The sequence below is a fragment of the Sceloporus undulatus genome, chromosome 3 (genome assembly GCF_019175285.1).
Source record: "Sceloporus undulatus isolate JIND9_A2432 ecotype Alabama chromosome 3, SceUnd_v1.1, whole genome shotgun sequence".
NCBI lineage: Eukaryota > Metazoa > Chordata > Lepidosauria > Squamata > Phrynosomatidae > Sceloporus > Sceloporus undulatus.
The window spans coordinates 124,028,601-124,052,401 of NC_056524.1; the positions used below are offsets into that span (position 1 = coordinate 124,028,601).

General features: G+C 41.3%; 1 protein-coding gene across 2 annotated transcripts in view; it reads left to right on the forward strand.

The window, feature by feature from the left end:
- Positions 1–23,801, forward strand: part of GPC6 (glypican 6) — a 970,469-nt gene that overhangs the window by 702,631 nt on the left and 244,037 nt on the right. For both annotated transcript variants that reach the window (XM_042460070.1, XM_042460071.1), the window contains exon 4: positions 858–1,023. In XM_042460070.1, the coding sequence (XP_042316004.1) occupies positions 858–1,023 (166 nt within the window). The remainder of the gene's footprint in view (positions 1–857; positions 1,024–23,801) is intronic.

Here is a 23,801-nt window from a genome sequence, read left to right on the forward strand (position 1 = left end):
AAAGCGGGGTACCGCAGGAAAAATGTAACACATATGCAACATACAGTATAAAAACATCATAAAAATAACCCAATACTTTAAAACACTATAAAATCTACAACAAGCGTTAAAACCAAAGAAGACAAACTAGCTAGATAGTACCATTGCATTAAATTGCATTTAATACACATCTTTTTGATTTTTTCTGCATCTTTTGCAATAAATTGATTCAATGCAATTTTCTATGATGTGATTAATGATCAGCAACCCACTGAAGGAGCTTCATTTTTAATTGATTTATCAGTCAATGTGAATGAGAAGTGGGTTATCTTACAAGAAAATGTGACCGGGGCAAATATAGTATGAACCACACTCCACTATCAAACCGATCCATCAATTTGGATCGCAAACTGATTTATTTATAAGTGGGAATGAGGCCTGCCATGGAATTATGGGATTTGTAATTTTGTGAGCCTTCTATGTCAGAGAGCCCTGGTATCACAACAAACTACAATTCCCAGGATTCAATATGATTGAGCCATGGCAGTTAAAGTGGTGTCAAATTTCATTATTTCTGCAGTGCAGAAATGCAGCCTTTGTCTCCCCAAGAAAACAGGCTTTAAATATCACAAATAACAGCATCAGTGCTGGTGTATTTACTTCCACTTGCCTTGGAATTGCTGATATCTGCTTCAATAATTGGCAAGACAGTATGACTTCCACCGGAAGGAAATGTGAAGGGTTAAGTTCTTGTCACCAAGCACCAGTTGTGGTTTTATTGCCTGAGGGCTGTGTTTTTCACTCTTCAGGTCTCTGGATGGAAATAGGAAATTGACTTTCTTTGTTTTATTTTTTTCCCTTGCCCTTAAACTCTATAGGTCAGCCCTACCCCAGGATGCATCCGTGCACTAATGAAGATGTTGTACTGCCCTTACTGCCGGGGACTTCCCACTGTGAAACCTTGCAACAACTACTGCCTCAACGTAATGAAGGGCTGCCTTGCCAACCAAGCTGATTTGGATACTGAATGGAATCTCTTCATAGGTAGGAATGACTGGAAAAGGAGGGGAGGGGAGGGGAGAAAAATAGAACTTTATGACAAGTTCAGAAAAGTTCAGCATTTACCAAATTGAAAATAGGACATACTGACTGAACACCTTTACACAGTTGTCACTCACAGGCTTCGATCAAAGTTACTGCAGTCTGCAGGAAAAGATCATTGTTTCGCCTTGGAGACATTTTCATGAAATCTCTCTCAGTGTCACATTATAAAGTTAAATTTCTAGAGGTTTTTCTCTATGTGAGTGTGTATGTGTGTGACAGAGAGAGAGAGAGAGAGAGAGAGAAGCACACTGCAATGTTTGGTTTGAGTTTGTGATAACAAACCTAGCAGGGGGGAGAGAGAAAGCATGAGAGTATTGTGCACTTGAAATTATAGCTTCAAGCTGATCTGTCCCTTACAAATATAAAGACTGAATGGACCATGCTTCATTTTTATCCTAAGATTGGGGGAAAGGAGGCAATCAGAGAGCCAGCGATGTAACAGGCAAACCATCAGCCCCATAATTCATATAAAAAATATGCCAAGCTCTTTCCTTCCACAGAATAAAAAGGAGGTATCATACTGCCCATCAAAATACCCCAAAGACACCAGGTTTTATCTGATCTTGGAAGCTAAGCAAGATCAGCCCTGGTTAGTACTTGGATGGAAGATCACCAACAAATACCAGGTGCTGTAGGTTATACCTCCAGAAAAGGAACTGGCAAAACCACAACTGAGTATTCCTTGCCTAAGAAAACCCTATGAAATTCCCGAGTTTTCCATAAGTTGACAGGTGACTTGAAAGCACATGCACATACACACATCACACTGATAAATGAGAAAGGAAAACCTTCATTTCCAGAAAATGTAAATTCTATTGTAATTCACTCAGCAATTTAGTGGAGTTTATTCCTTGCCTATGAAAATCATATAAAATCCATGGGTTTGTCATATGTTGACAGGCAACATAAAGGTATGTGCACACTCATCAATCACACTGATAAATAAGAAAGGGAAATTTTCATTTTTAGCACTGTAATTCAGTCACCAATTTGGTGCAGTATATTCCTTGTCTAAGAAACAACATGAAATTTAAGGGGTCACCATAAGTTGACAGCTGACTTGAAGGCACAAACACACACATGTCCCCAAAAGATTCTTATTTGATTGCAACATAGAAAAGTCCAGGTGAGAGAGTAAAGAGTGAAGTGAAAAGCAACAGAGTGTAGAAAACCACAATACAGATAAGGAGAAAAGAGAAAAAGGGAGATAAAAGAAATTGATAGGAAAGTGTCCTTCATCTGATTTACTGTAGCCACAGGATTTTTTTTTTAAATTAAGTACTAGAGAAATATCTTACAAATACCTTACACTTTCCCATTCAAAACAAATCCTGTTGGCTGCTGAGAGTGGTATGGTTTTTTCTTTGCCACAAAAATAGCAATTACTTCTCTTGAAGTGCCTGCCTAATCTTGCTACCTTTGTTCTGCCTAATCTTGCTGCCTTTTTCCTATACCTTCGTAGAAAACAAATTGTACAACGAGCAAAAAAGCAGAGCTCTGGTATGAAGGGCAAGGTAAATAAATAAATAAATGTAGAGAAATCTTGACATCTTTATTTTGACAGAAAATGCACAGGTGAACTTGTTTTGTCTACAGAACAGCATGAGTGTGATGTGTTGGGTTTAGAGACTTTGTAGAAATGCAGAGGTGATGAAAAATAGAGGTGAAGGAAAGCACAGTGAGGAAAAACATGTAATTTCTTTGTTGCTGTTAGGAGAAAAGACAGTGAATGGTGCCGATGACTGAGAATCTGCTCATGTTCTGTTATCCAAAAATGCAATTCTCTGATGTAAGTCAACTGAAAGAGATTCAAGAACAGCCATCAAATTAGATGCTGTTCTTAGCAGCCTGGTCTTTCATCCAAGGATAAGTGAGCATATAATCCAGGTGTTAGGAACCTTTGTTCCAATTTCCAGATGTTGTTGAAGTCTAACTCCCACCATCCTCAGACAGTATTCCTTCCAATGGGAAGGAATGACATAGGATGCAGTCTAATAACATCTAGGGAGCATAGGTTCATTTGGGGTTGTGTAAAATTTCAAGATGGGGACATCCTGGGTACAACTGGGAATCTTGAAAATGTCATAAGATTCTACTCTGTTTCAGTACTGAACCTTCCATTCAGGAAAGAGAAAGAGAACAAGGGAGGTGAGTCAGCAACACTGGAGATGGAGACATCATGTATCATTCTTTGCCCCTGAAGCATGTTTAGAGCTTGGTGTCATTCTCAGAATGCATTACACATTGCTTGATCATTTCCCCCCTCCCCATTTTGTTGTAAACTGCCCTCGTATCGATCTCAACCCATGGCGATCGTGTGGATAAGACAGTTGAACAGGTAGGATGATAAGATGCAGCCTCGTCTGACCCCTTTGCAATTGGGAACCATTCTGTTTCTCCATGTTCTGTTTTGACAGTAGCCTCTTGTCCTGAATACAGATTCCTCATCAGGACTGTCTGATGTGTTGGCACTCCCATGTTTTTAAGGGCATGATCTATGCAATCAAAGGCTTTGCTATAGTCTATAAAGCACATGCTGATTTTCTTTTGGAATTCCCTCGTTCACTCCATTAGCCATCGTATGTTTACAGTGTGATCCCTAGTGTCTCTTCCTTTTCCGAACCCTGCTTGGGCCTCGGATTTTTCTCTTCATGTATGGTTGCAGTCTATGTTGCAGAATTTTGAGCATAATTTTGCTTGTGTTGGAGATTAGTGCTATGGCTCTATAGTTGCTGCGTTCTTTTGTGTCTCCTTTTTGTATGTATGGGGATGTATATTGATTGTTTCCAATCTGTCGGACATCATTTTGTTTTCCATATATGTTAGCATATGGTAGTTAGCACTGTCACTGACTCTGTCAGTATGGATTGCAGCAGTTCGATTGGGATATATCTGTTCTTGTTGATTTGTTTTTCGTCAATTTCAGTATTGCAGCTTCCACCTCACTTTTTAGAAATTGGGGTTCATCTTCATATGGGTCTTCATTCCATGTCTCCTTCATATTGTCAGCTCTTTTATATAACTCTTCTGTGTATTGCATCCAACATCTTTTTATTCCTCCATGTCTACGGATTCTGCATCCATGGATTCAATAATTCATGTCTTGAAAATATGCCCTCCCCCCCAAAAAAATTTGATTTTGCCTTTTTATATGGATACCACATTACTATGCCATTGTATATAATGGAATGTGACTGCCCATGGATTTTGGAATCCATGAAGGGTCCTGAACCAAACCACAGCTTATATCAAGGATCCACTGTACTTCTATGTTTTTCCCATGTTTCTATAACCAGGACTTTAAACATAATCCTCTCCAGCCTTTATACTTTCCGTGTGTGCACAAGTGTATCACATGTGAGGAGCATGCAAGTGTCTAGGGTGCCATGTGTATAGTTGGGATACTGTGATTGAGAGAAAGTGTACTGGTGCTCAATAATTTTCTTATTGTGTAAAATCACTGGGGAGATTCCCCCCTCCTACAGACACCGGCATTTGTGTAGAGAAACAGCATAGGTGAAAGCACTATGTACTGAACCTCTGCATTTGTAAATGAGATGAGGATCAAGGGAAACAAATGACAACATTTTCCCTACCCTTCCCTTTTTCAAAGTCTCCTTTGTCAATAGCTACTTGATCCATGTTGTAGGTTTTTCATCTTGATATAGCCCCGATGTTCAAGCTCTTTTGTTTCTAATAGTTGAGATTCATTACTGAATGCTTCTAATTCCAGCAGAGAACAATAATAGAAGCAGTCTTCAATGGCTGTGTGCAGCTGAGTCTTGATGGGATTTTACTCCTTCTAAAGAACCACACATTGCCTTTCGGAATTCTTTCAGATTCATGGAGGCCTAATGTGGCAACAGTGGCCAAGAGTGATTTTTACAAATTATAGCTGGCTTACCAGCATTGGCCTTGTCAAGAGAAAGTTGACAGTTTCTCAGTAATGCATGCTTTAGTTATGTTTGGTCTTCATTACTGTGCTGTGCTTTACATGAGTTTGACTGAAAATATGATTTCCAAATTGTGATTCCTTCAGAAAACAGCAACTAGAATGTGAAGTTGAAGGCTTTCACTGTTGGCATCCATAGTTTTCTATGGGTTTTTTGGGCTATGTGGTCATATTTTAGAAGAATTTATTGTTGACTTTTCACCTGCATCTGTGGCTGGCATCTTCAAAAAATGGAGGCATGGAGGTGTGTGAAGTATATATAATGTGTGGTGCATGACAAGGCCTCAGGGTGGGAGGATATGTGGGGAGGATTCTTCACCACAGGAGTGAAGAAAAACAACCACCCAAAGGGAAGGTATTTTTTACCATACATCAAAGGAGTCACAGACAGAATAGGAAACTGATGAGGAAACACAACTTCCAAATGGTCTACAGACTAACCAAGAAAATCCAAGAAATGCCGCACTCAGTGAAGGACAAAAGAGAACATACCATGCAGCTGTGGACAAGTCTACATAGGGACCACCAAACACAGTGTTCAAATGTGAATCAAGAAACACAAAAGACACTGCGCACTGGGCCAGCCAGAAAAATCAGCAGTAGCAGAACACATTATAAACCAAGGTGAGCATAAAATGCTATTTGAAAACACTGAAATTCTGGACTATGCCAGCAACTATCAGGTCAGAATGCACAGGGAAGCCATTGAAATCCAGAAACATCTGGACAACTTCAACAAGAATGAATAAACCCTGAAAGTAAACAAAGTTTGGCTACCAGTCCTGAGAAACACCCAAATCAAGACTCGGCACATGCAAATAGACATCATCCAGAGTGAGGAGGTTTCCCAGCAGACAATGGATCACTAATTAAATAGACACAAATCCTCCTTGCATATCCTCCCACCCTGAGGCCTTGCCATTCACCAGCAAACCAACACACAGATTAACATGTAAATCATTTCCTCTCAATCAAGGGTCACACAGGCCTGTTACAGACTGCCAAAATAAAGCTGCTTCGGGTCTCTTTGGAGACATGCTATTTAAATTATGCATGCATCCTAAGAATCCGGAAGCTGCACCAAAAGCTGTGCTCCAGTGCTTAGGAATGGAGTGTGGTTTTGGCGCTACCTCCGGACTCTTAGGACCCATGCATCATTTAAATAGCATGCCTCCAAAGAGACCCGAAGCAGCTTTATTTTGGCAGTCTGTAACAGGCCATAATTTATATACCCCACACAGCTCCATGCCACAATTATTCTCTGAAGATGCAGCCACAGATGCAGGCAAAATGTCAGGAATAAATTCTTTTAGAACATGGTCACATAGCCCAAAACACCCACAAAAATTTATTGCAACTAGAATGCTTATAGGAGCTAGGCATTTGTGTCCTGTTATGTGTATCCTGCGCCCATTATATTGTCTGTTGATATATTTCTAGGCCCAGTTTAACCTGTTATTAGCATTTAATTCCACAAGTAGCATGGAAATATATTACATGAAGGATTGCATACACTCATAGAAGCCTTCTTAAATCCTAGAAGCACGATCTGAACTCTTGGCCTTTGGTTTTAGTCATGGAAGATGTCACAGGGCCTCCCAGGAACAAGGTTTCCTGTTCCTGGGCCACACTCCTATAACTATAAAAGTAATTTTAAAATAGTTGTATTGCAAAAGGGGTGAAATTATTCCTGAACAGGTTGTGGGCCTAAGGTATAACTTTGTTATTATGAAAAGAAAACAATTACAAGTAACTTGCTATTTCCAGATAGATACGTTCTAACTTGATTAAACTTTATATAACCAAATCAAGAAACCAGAATCAGTACTTTTGCCAGGGTCCTCAGATTGGTAAATGACACCTGCCTGATAGTGATGCCCATAGAGATGAGCACATTGTACTCAGGAGGTTCACAGACAGGGAGAGAGAATGTTCACTTTTGATGTCTTGATTCTTCGAGATTAAGAGCCAAGTCTGAGAATAGCAATGATATTATGTGTACAAAATCAAGTGCAGAATGCTTCTGAGTTCTCATTTCCTACATTTGGGGCAGCAGTGGGGATGGCAGGGAGAAGGAAACAGCACCCATTTTCTAGTGGAAATATGAATATATGAGGCCTGGAATGAAAATTCTCCATATGATAAATCTCAGCTTGAAATTGGTGGTGGGGACGGGTAAAAAGAAATATACAGGAAATGGTAGGTGATTTCAGGGTGGTAATGAGATTGAAGGGGTTTACAGTTGCCATCATTAGTGCTTCCTGCCTCCTCCCTTTTAAAATTTATTTTTGCTGCCATCTGTGGCTGTAGACCAATAGTTCCCAAACTTTGGTCCTCCGGATATTATGGACTTCAGCTTCCAGAATTCTTCACTATTGGCCAAATGGGCTGGGACCTCTGAGAGCTGAAGTCCATAACACCTGGATGATCTAAGTTTGGGGACCACTGCTGTAAAGTTCCCCATAATCACTGCTGGTTAAAATGTCTGTTACCTTTCAAATTCTTCTGAAACAGTTATGCCATGACATAATAATGATGATATAGCAGCATGTATTGATGCTTGTTACTTTTTCCCAACCATAGTTTCTTCAGGAGGGTGCCTTGATTCAGGGGTATTCTGGTATGGAAATGGTATCTGGTGGCCAGCAGCAATCATGGCAAAAATAAATGAAAAAAAAAGAAAGAAAAACAATTGTCATTAGAAAGAATAACCTCTTCGAGACTCTGTTTTCCTTGCTTGCTGATGAAGGGAGGTGGGGGTGGAGATGAAAAGACACCTTTAAGCTCAGTCCTAGAAAACACCATTATTCATCTGTCACTAATTTTTAGCCATTCCTAATTATTTTCCAAGCATGATTGTATTTTGATGGTATAACAACAACTAATCCAAGGCACTGTAATGTTAGAGTAACACACTTTGCTCCCATTTGGGAAGAGGCACTCTAATTTATCATACATTCAGCTTTGCTGAAACAGATAATTTTCAGAACTTCCTTCAAGAGGGATTGAATTGCAGGCAGGTTCCTTCTGTCAGACAGCTGTCAACCCTTCTAATAACAAACATCATATGCAGTTCCCATCATATGAAACACTCCGTAACGTATACGAGCTGCATTGAAATGAAGAAGTATACAGCATCGGTGAGCTATGAAAGATTGGATAGAATGCATGAGCAATTTTACCTCTTGAGCTTGTGTTGGGAACCAGGCATGGAGAAAAGAAATATAATTTTGTGCATTAACAGTCTTTGCTTAGGTAAATGTGAAAATATTTATTCTCCACCGCCAGCAAAAAAGGGAGTTATCATCTGTTTTTTTGTGTATGACAAAACCTAACTGGCAAAGAAGTGAGAGAGGTGGATGGGAAACTATCCAGCATTTTTGCAGATAACTTTCATTTAGCTGTTGGCAGAGGTAAAGATATTACTCAGAAAATGAATGTAATGCCAATGTTGCTACACAGACATGCAAAGCTGGAAGTCTACCCAAGTTCTGGATGAAATGAATCAATGTTTTCAAGTAATCCATTGGAACCAAATTATGTTATTGATAACACTTTTCTTTTCTTTTTTAATATCAATGAATATTTAAAGCTGTAACAGAAGGTCCAGAAACAATGAAATATTTACATGATAATTTATTGTATCAAAAACATTACTTTGCAGGGAGGGATTTCTGTACAAGAAAAAACATCAGTATTTTTGTTTAAGCAAATTTTCCCCAACCAAGTCCATATCGTCCAACTGTCCTGATTTCGTAGTGACAGTCCCAATTGATCCTCTGTCATCACATTTTAAAGCTGCTTTTCAAATGTTCCAATTTCTCTTTCCTCTTTCCACTTTCTCTGTCTGTCCTCAGCTTACTTTGATTGGTACAAACTGTTTTCAAAATGAAAACACAGTTTATACTTAGCTCAGAAAGAGTAGGGCAAGAGAGTCTTGTTCTTCTCGATAGGTTCAGGCAAAAACAAACTGCTGCAACATCTCCTAGCTTGTATCTACTCCATCATTCATAACTTTTGCCATCTGGAGCCCACTCTAATGTTGCTTTGCCATGCTTGTCCCAGTTTTTACCTGGGAAATGTTGAGGTGTATGCAAAGCTTGCAGTGCAACAAATCTTGTGCCTTTTTTTCCTTTTTATTTGGATGTCAAGACAGCCTTTTTCATTGAGGAGGTGCTTATTAATAAGTATTCTTCACATTCCTAGGCCAGACAAATGGAGACCATCATAAAGTTGGCACAATCTAGCAATAAGAGCTTCACAGTTGTGGAGTACAAGGAATCAGGCATAGTTGGAGAAATGCATAAAAACCCTTAAGGGTAATACAGCACTAAAATGCAGCTTCTCCCAGCATCTCATGCTACTGTAAATATATATACTTTCCCAATATAAAATTGTTCCAACAATTTAAAAATTGGCATTATTGCTACAGGATTCATAAAACAGCTTTGTTGACCTTACTGGTCATGGCTTCTAAACATATGAAACCTGTTTTCATATTCATCTTTGTTAACAGAACAATTTAAAATGTGCAGACATTTTTATTTGTTGAAAAGCTGAAACAGGACTAAAATAAACCTAAAAATTGCTTATGAGTCTTAAAGGCTTAAATTACAAGTGTTGCTGCTCGCTCAGTTAGATAAGCTAGTGCTATCAGTCACCTGGAAAGCTGTATACCACTCAAAAGATTTTCCTGAAAAGAGAGCAAGAAAAAGAAAAATAACTGTCAGATGATACATTATCTTAACTGCATAGCATTTGACTCCAGTCTATAGGTTCTCTTTTTATATTTAAAAGGAATCATACAATGGCCCAGTCTGAATTCACCACAGCAGAAGGAAAGGTGTGTTAACCCTTCCTTCCCACACTACAATCTTGACAGATTCCTCCCCATGTGCCAGTTAGGGTTAGAGGAAAGCTCCCATTGACAGAACAAAAATGTTCCCTCTATACACTTAAATCTAAGTGTTAAACATACAGAACAGACTATAGTCAGCTCTCTGTATCCACATGTTCTTTATCCATAGATTCAAACGTCCATGGCTTGAAAATATTTGAAAAATATATAAATTCCAAAAAGCAAACCTTGATTTTACCTTTGCACATAAGGACCATCATTTTACTATACCATTGCATTTATTGCAACTAGAATGCTTATAGGAGCATCCAGAGATTTTGTATTCATGGTGGTTGTAGAATCAAACCTCAGGGGATGCCAAGGGTGCACTATATATCCTTTACACAGGGTGTAAGTCCTCTTCAGGGATTCCAAATTTATTTAGAGCAGTGTACTAGAACTATCCCAACTGCTTTTATTCATGTTGCCTCCAATACATGCAGACCACCCTTCTCAATGGGTAAGTCTTCCCTGTTTGAAGAGTCCTCATGATCCAAGGAGTCTCATCATGTGATTTGGAAAATCAGAACCGCAACTATAGGGAGGCTCTTCAATTTAGAAAGTCATCATCCACATGAAGAGGACTAATGGAAACTCATGAGAAGTGAGTGTAGATAGCACATTTTCTTGTGTCTTTACATTGATCTGGAACACTTAAATAGGACTGGCCCTAAATCTAGTTCTTATTTCCCCACACAACTATCTAAAAGCAATATATGCAAAGATGTTTACAACTCTTCACTAACCCATATTCATTCTCACCTAGATCAGGGTTGGGAATGATGTGACCCTCTAGATACTGTTGTTGTTGTTGCTGCTGCTGCTGCTGCTGCTGCTGCTGCTGTGTACCTTTAAGTCATTTCTGATTTGTGGCAGCCCTAAGGCCAATGTATCACAGGCTTTTCTTGGCAACTTTCTTCAGAAGGGGTTTGCCATTGCCATCCTTTGAGGGTGAGAGAGTGTGACTTGCCCAAGGTCACCCAGTGGGTTTACATGGCTGAGCTGGGATTCAAACTTTGGTCTCCAGAGTCATTGTCCAATGCTCACATCATTACACCATGCTGGCAATTTTTGATTATGATACCTAGAGATTGCAGTCCAGCAACATCTGGCATGATGCATAATCCCCAACCCTAATCTTGATGAGGGGACTAGACAGCTATGGAGACAGGTTAGTAAAGAAGGGGGAAAGCAATCCCAGGGCCACCCTGCCTTACTCACAGAATCCCATTGCCCACTGCTATGAAAACTCCAGCAAGAGATGAAGTGTACATTTCCTGGGTCACCAAAGTCTTTTGCCAACATAATGCTTTCATCCTGTGGTATGAAGGAGAAACACTCCGTGGTGATTTTTTCCCCATAGAAGAACTACATTTCTGAGTTGACACATTTTTGTGAGAATTAAAACACTCACCCAGCTCTACTATTGTCTACTGTATGTAGACATCATCTTTCCATGCTCCATTGCCACCATCCTTGGAAGTATCAGTTGATGAATATCCTGAGTAGGTTTGACATTACCACAGCAATCATACTGAGATTCAGCAAAACTAGCCTGCTTTGCTTCTAATGTATATCCCTTTGCCTGTCACCAAAACCCCTGAGATGTAAAAGCAAGAAATCCAAGACTTCCTGTCTCAGTGCTTGCAGGGCTTAATTCAAAACGATTTTCATTAACATGAACATAGAAGCCACATCTTACAATAAGCCTTCCTTATTTGCTTTACACTAGCACTGTCTCTTGTCATTTCTAGGATGTGTAAGATGCAGATGGGTCCACCAGGAGGTGGGTGGTCAACCTTTTTTAATCCTGAAGAGTTTTCTCTACTTAAAAATGGAATTTTATTTTCCTGGGAAATTCAGAAACAGTTTGTGCTTCTTTGGAAGAATTTGATGCTATGTAGCAATCTCCCCCCCCCCCCCCCCGACACACACGCATGCATGCATTTCTGTTCTTGTCTCTCAGCAGATGCTTGAGAAACAACTGGCTGGTCTACACATGTGTATTTTATGGGAATTGTTGCAAATTTTTGCACTTTCAAATCAACTCCTATTGTCTAGATTTCTCTGAGCTCCTGCACATTTGCATGTATGCAGTTTCTATCAGCCACATCCTGTACCATTTTGGGGTGTTGTCAATCAAAGGATGTGAAAAAGCGCACTTCCACTTCAGTTGCCATGCATTCCCCCCTCCCCTCCCTACAGGTTAGCACTGGCCATGCCAGGGAGAGACCACGACTCCCAGCATGCACCTCACCCAACCTCTCCTCCACTACAGTATAGCAGAATACCGTTTGGATCCATTTGCTTATTTTATATTGCACAGTTTCCTAAAAACAGGACCTCAATTTATCTCTTTACCCTCACCTCCATATGAAATCTGTGAAGGCTTTTCATATAACTAGATCTCCCTTCTCCTGAGCAGTGGCTGAGAGGATAAACAGCTAGTAACTGGGGGAAAGGAGGATAGGATGACATACCACTGGAATATTTCAGCCCCTTCCCTGCCATTGTGAGGGAGAAAGCGTCATTTCTTCCAAGGAACCTTTAACTATTTAAATGCCCATCACCTTGCACCTAATGCAAGATAATCCTGCCCTTCACCAGGGAGTTGTTGACAATAACCACAGTGCCATGTTCTTTCTTTGAATCTGGAGGGCAGGAACTGTTTAGGCGCTGCTTAGCAACTAGGCTCATTATTCCACTTTCTCCCCTCATTTCACCTTGGTGCTAGCTGGAGCAAAGCCTAAGAAAGAGTCAACTGCGGTAAGATAGACGGGATAGGGCATCCTCATCATGTGCAAGGGGCATCACTTCTAGACAACCCTCGCCCCTCGCACATGGTGGCACCCTGTACAGATGGGCGCCACCATTGTTACATGCTGGACGCATAGCATCCGCACATCGTGGCACCATTATAACATTGCGAGTGCACCATGGTGCACTGTGACATCATAATGGCGTCGCAAGAAGAACCCACTTTTCATGGGTTCTTTTTGGTCCACGGGGAAGTCCCACGGTCTAGAGGCTGCGACTTCCTTGCTGACCAAAACTAGGCGCCAGGAGACTGTCCTTTTTGTGATCAAATTGTGATCAAATCAATGTGCACATTGTGAAATGCAAACAGCTAAAAACGCCTAGAATAAAAATGCATACAGTGTTCCATCCTTACCCACAATGAAGACCCAGCTCATAGGTTGTAAGTAACTAGGCTTCTAAGTAAGTAGATTGACAGTGTAGATACATCCTGAGTGTTTTTGAAAGAAAGAGCACTCTTAAAATACAGACAGAATGGAAACATTTACTCTAAATACATTTCAGGCCACGAGAGATGTCTCTCAAATATGTCTGTCATTTTAGCTCTCAAGGGCTCTTCCAAAATGATTGCAAATGTCATGTTCACTGTGTTGTATTGCCAGTTATGGTGAGGTAGATCTGGGGCCCTTTTGGATGACTTATTGAACAAGAAATGTACAAGTATTACTCCAGTTTTATACATCACCCACCCTTCTTTCCACTACCACCTTCCTTCCACTAACAGCCTTCCTTCCATTACCACTAGATAGAAATTGCCTTATATACGAACACATTTGGGAAAGGGACTGAAGTGAGCGCACTGCCTCCCAAATAATGATTCTGCACCCCATGAAATTTTCCTTCATTCCCCATTGCAGAGAGCAAGACCTTGAAAACCATTCACATGCAGAACTCTTAAATTTTCTGAATGGTTTTCAATGTCTTGCTGTCTGCAATGAGGAAAATTTCATGGGATGCAGAATCATTATTTGGGAGGCAATGCGCTCACTTCATTTCCTTCCCCCATAGCTATACACTTGCAGAAAACTCCTTTTTATTGGAAAACTAGGCTTTCAGAAGGAAAGGTCTAATCCTTTCCCAAATGTCTTAGAGTATAAGGCAATTTCTATCTAGTAGAAAGAACCAGGTGGTAGTGGAAGGAAGGCTGGATCATAAATAAAACTGGAGCAATACTTGCCCCTTTGCCTTGAATGCCTAAAAGTTATTTCTAAATGTTCAATTGAAGTTTTAAGATACTGTAATGCTAGAAATTTGAAGGCTGGGGTAAAACTTCATGGGGGGCAGAATTATTATTGGGGAGACAATGTTTTCATTTTGCCCCTTCTCTGTAACCACAGCCCTGAGTTTCCATATTGAATATGTCTGTACATGCATCCCCTGCCACACCAGCAGTATGGGAGAACTGTCTTAATAAGGCATCATATCATATCATTTGACTATGCTGAATGTGAAGGTTAGATTTCCACATGAGCCTAGGGGCATTTGTTTGCATTCATCCATCTAATCCAACCACTTCCATTATTTCTGCCTTAATCTGTGGGGCGTATTTTCACATTAATCTATGTCCTTTTTTAAATCCTTAAAAATGTCACTGTGGAATCACATTTAAATAACATTCACAACTTATTTTCACAAGGTCCTCATTTGTAAATATATTTTATCTCAAAATTTGCATTTCCAAATGACTTCAGAGAAGGCTTCTGTTAAGCAGAGCCTTTTTTTTTTTTTTAGTAGTAGTTTTGGAATGCTTTCTTGAAGCCTGTATCTAGGCTGATGTAGTATTGTTTTGATGGCTGGAGTGAAAGTCGAGCAGAGGCCCTATTTTTAAAAAACAAAACAAAACACAGCAACTATACAATGAGCCTTTGGTATCAACTGGGTATAATTCAGTTTTACTGATATATACACTCCTGGAATTCTTTTTGTGATAAAGGTGCAGTGTGTATGTGTGCAATTTTGATGTATTTCATATTTTAAACAGGAATTGCATCAAATTATTTGGGTAGAATTGCTGAAGGTGATAAGGATGTGAGTCATTCAAATTCCCAAACATTGTAAAACCTGTGAAGACCAAGGATGCAGCTACACTGTAGAAATAGTGCAATTTGATATCACTTTCAGTGCTGAAGCCTCTTCTTTCGGGATCCTGGAATTTGTAGTTTAGCCTTCTCTGCCAAAGACTGCTGGTACCTCACAAAACTACAAATTCCAGGATTCCATAGGAGCCATGGCAGTTAAAGTGGTGTCAAAACTGCATTATTTCTACAATGTAGATGCACCCCAAATCCAAACATCGAACCCATCAGATAGTTACAATCCCAGGTTCCAAAGCTCTTCCTCTTTGTATCCATAATTCGATAGTATGACAGTAGGCCAGGTGTAGCCTAACATCCTTTTAAAGTTTCTAACATAGGATATTGTGGCACACATATCTTACTAAAATACTGTTTTATGTATTCAGTATTCTGACAGAAGCAGGAACTGGTGAATAAGTTTCAAGAACAGAGTAAGTTGCAAGATGTCAAGAAAGGGGAAGAAGAAATGACACTTAGTACTTTGTACAATGTACCAGTTCTATATTCTTGATGGCTTCTCTGAATTCTGTACTATTCTAAGCATCTCTCTTGCTTTTCCAAGCTGGTTGTTTCCCAAAGATAGAGCACCAGTAAAAATTCCATGAACAGGTAGAATTTTCTAATATACAAGATTATTCAGTGAGTGGCAGCCAAATAAAACAAGACCTATTAAATAATTTTGATAGTTTGCAAACCATACTGTAACTCATATTTTTCACGCAGTGCAGAGTTCAAACATAAATACCTGAAATGAAGCCCTATGGACACCCTTTTCCAGGACACAGGGAAGCGGCATTTTGTCACTTCCCCATGGCCTGGAAAAGTGCTGGTCTGGAGCCGCAGGGACAGCCGGTGAGGCTGCCTTGCCTCCAACCCAGCATGAAAAGGGGCAGCTGTGGACCGCCCCTTTTCTGCCATTTGTACCTCACCTTCCAGAGTTTTCATCAGCTTTGATCCTCCACTTCTTTTTGTTACTGAGGCCATTACAAGGGGGTCAGGTCAACTTTTCTTTTCCTAAATTTGACAGCATGACAACTGTTGGCCACTAATGTTTTCTGATGCCCATCTGCCACCAAAGAAGTCTAACTCTTCCCCAGAATTTACCAATCCATTCCCAAAAGATTTATTGATCAATTTGCTCAGAAGCCAATGAAATGTCTAAGAGTACTAATGGGGCCAGATGCCTGCAGTCAAGTATTGAGAGAGCCCAAAATGCCCATGTCACTCATGGTTGCTTTTAGCGGCTTAAAAAAAATGTTTTAGGGTGAAGCCCCCAAAACAGACTTTTAAAGCACCCTGGAGATCTTCTGACTCTCCGTTTTTTAATGAAAAATAAAGGCTATTCAAAAAAAAGGCTTTTCAGAGGTGTTGAAGGGTTTGGAGGAGGTCAGTAGGGATCCCAAGAACAGCATTGGTCTTCCATCACCCCAGGACTGCATGTGGCATACAGATTGTATGATTCCTATACCTAGTTTAGGACACTCATTTTAGCCAAGAATTCAGAAGCCTGGATATTGACGATTGGTCCAAATTTATCTCAGTGTGGACTAGATTTGAGAAGTATAGCCGTCATAAAAAATAATCTGAAGCTGCCTCCAGCACATCTAAGATATCTTCTTATTGTAAAATGCTGTCTACATTTTTGATTGAGAAGTGATTAGTTCACATGGGTGCCAATATTTGGTTCAGAAATAATGAGTCCATTGTGCAAATGTTGATAGAAAAGTTGCTTTCAGTAGCATAAGTGTTTGTGAGTAGGCGAAGGCTACAGCTACATTTTGATTCACTTGTTAATTATTCTGTTATGCTCTATTTTTTTCATCTTGTTTTCTTACTCGAAGCAGACATGTAGGGAAAGGGGATGGGTACCAATAGCTCAGTGGGAAAAGACAAGAATGCTTCAGCCCATCAGTCTTATTCCCAGGAGTTTCAAGTAATTTATTCTAAATAGGATGATTATGTTTTGGAAACACTTTTTCCCATTTGCTTACAAATCAAAATGCTGACATTTTGCAATTATGAATTATCCCTAAATTGCCTTGCATTTTTAGCATAGTGCTTGAAGCAACATCTACCAAACGAGGTGGCTTAATGTTTACTGTTCCTTTATTTTTAAGTTTCTAACTTTGCTGAGTGTGAACAATTGAAAATAGTTATAGAACTGTCCCCCTGTGCTTATTTTGGCCTTTTCTTTAAAGTTGGGAGGGAGGGCTTTCAATGACAATGTAAAGATAAATGAATATGGCAATCCCAGTACATACATATTTTCAAGGACCAAAGAGGGATGGAATACAGAGAATGTTGTATACTGTTTTCAGATATTGAAGTTGGATGCATTTGTTGTGCTCTCATTTCTCTTTTTATTTTGCAGTCTTTGAAGGAGACTTGGGAATATTTCACCTTCTGAGCAGAAATATATGCCAGAATCCTGTTGTCACCATCTATCTATCTATCATCTATCTATCTATCTATCTATCTATCTATCTATCTATCTAATCATCTTCCAAAAAGCAAACCTTGATTTTGACATTTTGTTTTATATAAGGGGCACCAGTTTACTACACCATTGTGTTTAATTGTACTTGAGCATCCATAGACTTTGGTATCCAAGGGCCCACTATACTTAGAGCTAGTGTGACATAGTAGTTTGAGTGGATTATGACTCTGGAGACCAGGGTTTGATTCTACACTTGGCCATGAAACCTACTGCATGATCTTAGGTAAGTCCCATTCTCTCAGCCTTGGGGGAAGGCAGTGGCCAACCTCTTCTGAACAAATCTTGCCAGGAAAACCCTGTGATAGGTTCACCTTAGGGTCACCATAAGTGGAAAGTGAATTGAAGGCACACACAACAAACAACAAGCTATGTAGCAGAGACACTAAAAAACCCTGATATTGAATTGTGAAGATGCTTAACAGGACATCAGCAAGAGTGCCTAATGTGCATTTGTGACCAATGTGTCTTCAGACCTATGCAGTGCACATCCTGTTATACATAAGTCCTATTGTGTAATGGTCCCTTTGCTGGGTCTGCTGCATGGTAGCATAAATGCAGCCCTCTACTGGAAACAGATGTTATGGAATTATCCAATTCTAATACCTGCAGACATGTCCATTTACAAATATGTAACTCCCCAACAGAATGCCAAACATGAGACTTAATCTGGTGTGTGTGTGTGCGTGTGTGTCTGTTTGGTCATGGATAAATTGTGCATGTATTTGGGTGCAGAGAGGCAGCTTATATGTAAATAAACTCTTCACAATCCTTACTTCAAGCCTTCTACTTTTACTTTTAACGCCAGTGCTCACTTTTTAACCTAATCTTGAATAATTTGGAGGGTTGGTTAGGAGGAGATGCTTTGTACTCTGTGCAGAAATACTAGATTTTATACAGTATTCCTATTCATCTGAAGAGGCAGAATATTGTACGGTGCAGAGGTATGTGAATTTCAAAGGCTATAGTCTGCAAAATAATTTTCTATTTAAACCTCGAGCTATAGGTAGTGAAACCCTAACAACCCATCATTAGAGAATTCTGAAAAAGAAGATAATAAATCCTGTTTGATAATCCCCGATACCTTAAAAATCAAGGGGCCTGTCCTGTTCAGAGGAAATACTGTATGTTTTAAGTGGTCTCCTATATGATGAGCTTTAATGTAAGTCAATTCATACAGTCTAATAATGATGCTAAAAACAAGAAGAAAGGGGTTAAACGTACTTTGACAGTTTGAGAGAGTTGAAATCTTGCTTCAGAAACAACTGCTCGAAATAATGTAACAGTTGTATTAAGAAAAAGTGATTCCTTTAGTATACAAAGTATAAGGATACTTTGGCTTCCAGTTCTAATGTCTTAAATACCCTGAGGATCTCTGATGTCATTATTAGTGTCTCTACTGATGAAGATCACAATCATTCCATGGTTCCTATGTCAGCTGGCCAATGAATTCATCCCAGGTTGTTTTTTGAACTTTTAAAGAGCTAACCAAATGCTTGAACCTATTTGGGAGAAATGGTTCAGCACTCTAGATCCCTCCTTTAATCTCTGAACAAATTCTGGGGTGGATTCACCACCCTACTGCCCTAGAAACCACCAGCCAGCATTGGCCATCCTTTGGTTTTTCCATTCCTTGTAGGTCAACCTTCTGGTAATGAATGTGCACATACTCAACCAGGCTCATCCTTGGATGGCATACACACCATCCACCTCCAGGAACTACTGAAAGTATTGGCCATGATGGTTGGAGATTTCTGGGAGGAGTAGTCCAAAAATGTAACTCTTCCAAGTCTTACTAGCTTGACTGAAACTGTTGGAGTTTGCTGGCATAGCCTTCAAAAACCCAAGGTCGCCCTTCCATACTATGATGAAGCAGCAGAGGAGGATTTTGTAAAGGCCAGTCATAAAAGCTAGAGAAAGGTAACATTTTTCTCTCTGTCTTGAAGAAGCTGTATACAGAGAGAGCTTTTGGAAGTAATTTTAACCCCTTTGGGAGTAGGGAGCTTTCCAGGCCATTAGCATGTAATTCAGGTAGTGCAATATTCTGTTTGGAAACAAAAGCACCATGTGTGCTATTTTGCTCTGTAAACAAATGAATACACACAAAATTGGCTGACTGCAATTTTCATGCCTTTCAGGTGACCTGAAATTTTCACTAGATTGTAAACAGTCTGCAAATACCTTTGTCCTTAATGTAGAGCTTTTCTGATGAACTACCATTTCCATCTTTTTCACCTGACTATTTTTGCACAAATATTGCCAGGCAGTCCATTCATTTTTCTAGGTGATATTTCAATTTCATGCTTATCTTTTGAAGTCAGAATAATTTATCAAAATTCTTCTGTGTTTTGCATTATCTTGAATTTCCACAATATATGCTGGTGGTTTGACAAACTTATGATCCATCTACCAAATATGATATTTTCCTGGTGATTGCTGTTTTTAAAAGATTGACTTCAAAAATAGAAAGAAAGAGAAAAAGAAAAAGAAACCAGTTCTACCTCCTTAGAAGCAGAGTCACCTGTGCAAACAGTCATGACAAAATGAATAGAATGATTTACATTGGTTTTAATGGAAGAGAACTATAGCTTTGAATAGCCATAAACTGGATAAAGCATTACCATAGTTGGAGAGATAACAGTGAATTTGAATGCCTTTAGGCATCTTCATTTATAACATTTCTTAATTTGTTGAATATATTTTAAATTTACAATCCTCAAAATTAATTGAACCCCTAACCCTTTAACTCTTTGAATCCTTGAATAAACATGCAGAGGACTGGGTTGCATGACTTTTTTGTTGAATTGGTAATGCAGTTTACATGGTGGATCACTACTTACTCCACATAACTTTCATTGATGTTCTTGTTGTGTGCCTTCAGGTCAATTCTCACTTATGGCAACTCTATCATTGTTATTTGTTTGTTTGTTTGTTTGGGATAATTTGTTAGGAGGAGGTTTGCCATTGCCTTCTTTTTTGGCTGAGAAAGTGTGATTTCCCAAGATCACCCAGTGGATTTCCATGGCTGAGAAGGGATTTGAGCCCTGGCAACTATTCACATCATGCAATTATAGTGCAATTATTCTATTTTAGTGGTCATGGTTTCCTTCTTTGAAATTCTGGGCTTTTACTTTGCACAATGACTGAGAATTCTCAGTTGGAAATTCCAAAATTCCATGGGAGAGAACCATGATATATCAAGTGGAACTGTAACTCTATACAACTCTATGAGGTTGTGTGGGGCAGGGGGAGGTATGGCGGTGGGAGGAGGGACTTGCGTTCCAGGGGAAGACGAGATAGATGCATCATATCTATCCCGCCTTCCTGTCCCCCTCCCAACCTAAAGGACCTGAGGGTCTCTCCAGCCGTGCCACAAACCCTGTCGCTGCTCCTATGCAATGCCAGGTCTATTAACAACAAAGCCCACATCCTCCAGGATCTCCTGGAGGACTCTAAGTGTGACCTGGCTTGCATTACCGAGACCTGGCTGGGGCCTGAAGGGGATGCTGTGTGGGCTCAGGCCCTGCCTGCTGGGTTCTCGGTGAAGGACCAGCGCAGGTTAGGTGGGCGGGGGGGGTGTGGCCTTGGTACACAGGAACACCGTGTCCCTCACCAGGAACCACATCCGACAGACCTCCTATATCGAGTGTATTTACCTGACCCTAAAGGCTAGGGACAGTCTAGGGATTCTGTTGGTGTATCGGCCACCCCGTGCATTAGCGGACTCCCTTAACGAGCTGACACAGCTGGTCTCTGAGCTGATGTTGGAGACGCCCAGGCTTCTTGTCCTGGGCGATTTCAACATCTCCCTCACGGCCAGCTATGTTCCATCCGGTGCGGCTCGGGAATTCATGGAGACCATGGCGGCCATGGGCCTGTCCCAGCTGATACAGGGTCCCACGCATTGCGCGGGTAATACGCTCGATTTGGTCTTCTGTTCGGATGCGGAAAATCCGTGGGCGGAAATTGCTAATATTTCCCCCTTGTCATGGACGGATCATTTCCTGGTAGAGGTGAAAATCAAGGCTTCTACCCAGATCCCCCCCGGGGGTGGTGGACCAGTTAGGATGGTCCACCCTCGAAGGCTAATGGAACCTGAAAGGTTCCAGGAAGCCTTAGAGGGGCTCACGGTTGGAGATGACGGCGACTCTGTTGATGCCCTTACCGGTATTTGGAATACCGGTCTTTCTGGGGCTATACACAAAATCGCTCCCAAGCGTCCTCTCAGGCCCGCTTCCAATCGTAAGCCCTGGTATACGGAAGATCTCCGGGCGAGGAAGCGGGCTCTGCGACGGCTAGAGTACCGTTGGCGGAAACACCTTCGCTTAGACGACAAGACTCTCCTAGACCGACTGTTAAAGGACTACGGAGAGGCAATACGAGCAACAAAGAATTCGTTCTATGGTGCTCGTATTGCGTCCGCAGAGTCACGTCCGGCAGAGTTGTTCAGGGTGGTCAGGGAGCTAACTCAGCTCCCTCCTGCCCTGAACCAGATCCTTGAACCTTCTAAGGCCTGCTGTGACTTGTTTAATGACTTTTTCGTGGATAAAACTTCTCGTATAAGCGAAGGTCTGAACGCTGATATTATGGCAGAGCCTAGGGTAGAAGTGTCCAGAGCCTCCGCGGACTATGTTATACTGGATCAGTTTGAGTTGGTGAGTACCGAGGATGTGGACAAGATCCTCGGAAGTGTTCGGAAAACAACCTGCTCTCTTGATCCCTGCCCCTCTTGGTTAGCGGCCCAGGGGGGACCGGTGGTAACGTCCTTGTTACACCGGATAATTAACACCTCCTTGAGGGATGGGCGATTTCCATCGGATCTAAAATTGGCCATTGTAAAACCGATCCTAAAGAAGCCCTCCCTCGACCCCCTGGTACATAATAATTACCGGCCTGTTTCACTGCTTCCATTCTTGGGGAAGGTGATCGAGAGAGCGGTTGCGATCCAGCTTCAGACGGTCTTGGATGAAACGGATTATCTGGACCCATTTCAAACTGGCTTCCGGGCGGGTCACGGGGTTGAGACGGCCATGGTCGCCTTGGTCGATGATCTCCGTCTGAGCGTCGACAGGGGAAGCGTGTCCCTGTTGGTGCTCTTGGACATCTCAGCGGCTTTCGATACCATAGACCATGGTATCCTTCTGGGGCGCCTGGCTGAGGTGGGAATCGGGGGCACTGCGCTCCAGTGGTTCCGTTCCTACCTCTCCGGGAGGTCCCAGATGGTGCAGCTGGGAGACGTGTGCTCCAGTGAGCAGACCCTTAAAACTGGGGTCCCTCAAGGAGCCATTCTGTCTCCCATGCTATTTAACATTTACATGAAACCGCTGGGAGAGATCATCCGGAGACATGGGGCGCGGGGTTATCAGTACGCTGATGACACCCAAATCATTTTCTCTATGTCTCCGACTGATGCAGTGACTGGGGATGGCGTCTCTCCTCTCGTGGCCTGTCTGGAGTCAGTAATGGGCTGGATGAGGAAAAACCGACTCAAACTAAATCCAGAGAAAACGGAGGTACTAGTGATAGGTTCCCCCGGTCCAGGAATGGCGGTGGTTCCACCTGTCCTGAACGGGGTCACGCTCCCTGTGAAGGACTCCGTGCGCAGTCTGGGGGTGCTTCTTGACTCGTCGCTCCACCTGACTGCTCAGGTGAATGCGACGGTCAAGAGCACTTGTTACCAGCTTCGGCTGATTCGCCAGCTGCGCCCATACCTGGACCGGAGGGACCTAGAAACTGTTGTACATGCTCTGGTAACTTCGAGATTGGACTTCTGCAACGTACTCTACATGGGGCAACCCTTATACCAAACTCGGAAGCTCCAAATGGTACAGAATATGGCAGCCCGGCTGGTCACTGGCGTATCCAGGACCAGCCACATAACACCTGTGCTTAAAGATCTCCACTGGCTGCCTATTCGCTTCCGAGCTCAATATAAGGCGTTGGTTATTACCTATAAAGCCCTAAATGGCTTGGGTCCAGGATTCCTAAAGGACCGCCTTTCCCCGTACAATCCGCCTCACACCCTCAGAACATCTGGGCAGCAACTACTGAAGGTGCCTGGGGCTAGGCTAGCTTCTACTTCTAGAAGGGCCTTTACCACAGCTGCCCCAGCCCTTTGGAATACGCTGCCCACGGAACTCCGCTCATCCACCACCCTGGCCCAATTTAGGAAGGATCTTAAAACCTTCCTATTTAAACAGGCATTCCCCGACTAAATATCCTGTGGGCCTCCCTCCTCTTCCGTGGCCATGAGGATGGGCTATCGGGGCCTTTGCTATTGTTTTAGATTGTGTTTTATTGATGTTTATGTTTTTAATCTGTATTTGTATGCACTTGTTGCATTGTTGTAAGCCGCCCTGATCTTTTTGGAAGGGCGGGATATAAATAAAGATTTTATTATTATTATTATTATTATTATTATTATTATTATTATTATTATACCTCTGAAGGTTTAATGGGCCCTGGAATCTCTTGGAGTCCTAG